At 54.3% G+C, this 2,733-nt stretch overlaps 1 protein-coding gene across 1 annotated transcript; it reads right to left on the reverse strand.

Annotated features, from left to right (window-relative positions):
- Positions 1-631: 631 nt before the first annotated feature.
- Positions 632-1,872, reverse strand: LOC309716067 (uncharacterized protein). Its single transcript, XM_082549647.1, has 2 exons — positions 845-1,872; positions 632-688 (listed from the first exon to the last, which is right to left on the reverse strand). Exon 1 carries the CDS (start codon positions 1,865-1,867, stop codon positions 1,010-1,012), a length of 858 nt encoding a protein of 285 aa, XP_082405773.1. The 5' UTR covers positions 1,868-1,872; the 3' UTR covers positions 632-688; positions 845-1,009.
- Between the last annotated feature and the right edge of the window lie 861 nt (positions 1,873-2,733).

Genomic DNA, 2,733 nt, shown 5'->3' on the forward strand with positions numbered 1-2,733 from the left:
TTACATCTGTCTCTGGAGTCTGCACCTTGGGTCCTATTCCTGCCTGCACACAGCCACACCTAACAGAAGATCGCGACCAGAACATGGACCCTGCAGACTCTTCAGCTTTTGGATTCGATGCTGAGATGGAGCGGATGATTAGGCTCCTTGACCGCATTGCTCAGGCCAATGATTTGAGGACCATGGCAGTTGGGCTAAGTGCTGTGGATGCCATCATTCGGAGCAACCCTCGGCTTACTCAGTTTTCTATGGACACTGTGCTGGGCAGCTCCATAGCTGCCTGGAGGGAGCAAGTCAGGGCTGGCGAGCTTGCTCTCTCTACCTTCACTTCCACTTCTTCACCGCCGCCCCAGGACAACACACACTCACCACCTGCCTCGTCGCTACCTCAGACTGCCTCTCCTTCCTCACACCAGCCAGGACCTTGTTCGCCTGCCCATTCGCCTGCCTTTTTCCTGGCGGCCATGTGGTCGGATGAGGAGGAGGTCTCCGTATCTCCGCCAGTTTCAGTTCCCTCATCTAGAAGGAAGCGACGCCATCGTCACTCCTCTCCTATCCGTCCAGCAATCTGCCTCCGCTGGAGGGTCCGAGGGACTGCTTCAGCCGTCTGTTCCCGCTGGAGGGTCCGAGGGGCCCGTTCAGCCTCCTGTCTCCGCTGGAGGGTCCGAGGGGGGGCCCGTTCGGCCACCTGTTTCCGCTGGAGGCTCCGAGGAACCGCTTCAGCCGTCTCTTCCTGCTGGAGGATCCGAGGGGCCCGTTCAGCCACCTGTTTCCGCTGGAGGGTCCGAGGGGCCCGTTCAGTCACCTGTTTCCGCTGGAGGGTCCGAGGGGCCCGTTCAGTCACCTGTTTCCGCTGGAGGGTCCGAGGAACCGCTTCAGCCTCCTGTCTCCGCTGGAGGGTCCGAGGAACCGCTTCAGCCGCCATTAGCCTCTGCCTCGGCTACGCCTGGTCCAGCTTCGGCTTCTGCTACGCCTGGTCCGGCTTCTGCTACGCCTGGTCCGGCTTCTGCTACGCCTGGTCCGGCTTCGGCCTCCGAGTCTGCAGTTCCGCCTGGTCCGGCCTCCGAGTCTGCAGTTCCGCCTGGTCCGGCCTCCGAGTCTGCAGTTCTGCCTGGTCCGGCCTCAGCCTCAGCCTCTGTTCCTGCTTCGCCTCAGCCTGGTCCGGCTTCGGCCTCTGCAGCTCCGCCTGGTCCAGTCTCCGAGTGTTCAGCTTTGTCTGCCCCTGAGGTCTCCAATCTGTCTGTTCCTGTCCGGCCTGCTCGTCCTGCACGTCCTGTCCGGCCTGCTCGTCCTGCACGTCCTGTCCGGCCTGCACGTCCTGCACGTCCTGTCCGGCCTGTCCGGCCTGCACGTCCTGTCCGGCCTGCTCGTCCTGCACGTTCTGTCCGGCCGATGACTGGACGTCGTTGCCGTCATGGACAGCCCTTTGAACTACGCCGCCGTCATGGACGGCCCCCTGAACTACGCTGCTGCCTCTCGCCCGGCCGGCCTCCTGATCTGCTCGGTCGCCGTCGGTGCCTCCCGCCCGGCCGGCCTCCTGATCTGCTCCGTCGCCACCGGTGCCTTCCGCCTGGCCGGCCTCCTGAACTGTTTTCTGGGCTCTGGGACTATCAGCCTCCGGGCCGGCCCCCCTGAACTTTTTTGAGACTATTGCATGGGCCTCTGCGCCTTTCGTGAGCTTTTTTTGTTTGTTTGCTTTTGGACTTTGCCTGGGCCTTGGTGCTGTTGTTTTGGACTTTGTTTCTGTATTTTGTTCTGTTGCTTTCCGGGCTCCAGTGTTTGCATTTTTTTTTTTGTTTTTTTTTTGTTTTTTTTTTTTTGTTTTGTTGTTTCTGGCTCCTTGTTTGGTTTGTTTCGAGCCCTCCATCCTGTTTCCCCCGCCGCCCACCCTGGTTGGGTTGTTTTTGTTTTTTTTGATTTTGGTGTTTTGGTTTGGGCTGTCTGGAAGCCAGCCCTTAAGGGGGGGGTACTGTTAGGATGCCTGGGTCGTTGACCCAGGGGTTTTGAGTTTATTATATTATTTATACTTTCTAGTCTTTGGTTTCTTTGAGTTCTGTTTTATAGTTTATGTCTCCGTCTTCTCTAGCTGCTGTCTCCCCTGTCAGCTGTATCCCCTTGTCTAGTTCACGTCTATGTGTATCTTAAGTTCCTATATCCCCGTGTTCAGTCAGTGTTTTGTGTCTGCCCTGTTCCCACGTCTCTGTTCCCTTTGTAGTGCCTGCTTATGAGCCTGTGTCTTTGTTCAGTCTGTGTTATGCGTTTCCTGTTTTACTTTGAAGGTCTGTGTCTTATCTCAGTGTGTTCAGTTTACGCTTCTTTGGTCTCGTCAGTTCTGATTTGTCCCAGCTGTGTTTCCCTCCTGTTACCCATTCCCTGATTGCTCCCTCTGTGTATTTAAGCCCAGTGTTTCTCTGTGTCCGTGTCGCGATCTACCGTTTACCAAGCTGTGTGTTCTGTCTGTCCTCCGGTATTAGTTTATTTTTTTTGATTGTTTCCAGTTATGTTATATTTGAGTTTAACATTAAAACGGTTTTTGAGTTTACATCTGTCTCTGGAGTCTGCACCTTGGGTCCTATTCCTGCCTGCACACAGCCACACCTAACACATTTAAATATAAGAGAGTGATTAAAAAATGCAAATAAAATAATTAAAAAGTAAAAATTTAAATAAATACAATACAAATTAACAAGAAAGCTATACAATATACAATATTCAGGTATGGGTAAATGACAT

The sequence above is a fragment of the Aulonocara stuartgranti genome (genome assembly GCF_965226115.1).
Source record: "Aulonocara stuartgranti genome assembly, chromosome: 2".
Lineage (NCBI taxonomy): Eukaryota > Metazoa > Chordata > Actinopteri > Cichliformes > Cichlidae > Aulonocara > Aulonocara stuartgranti.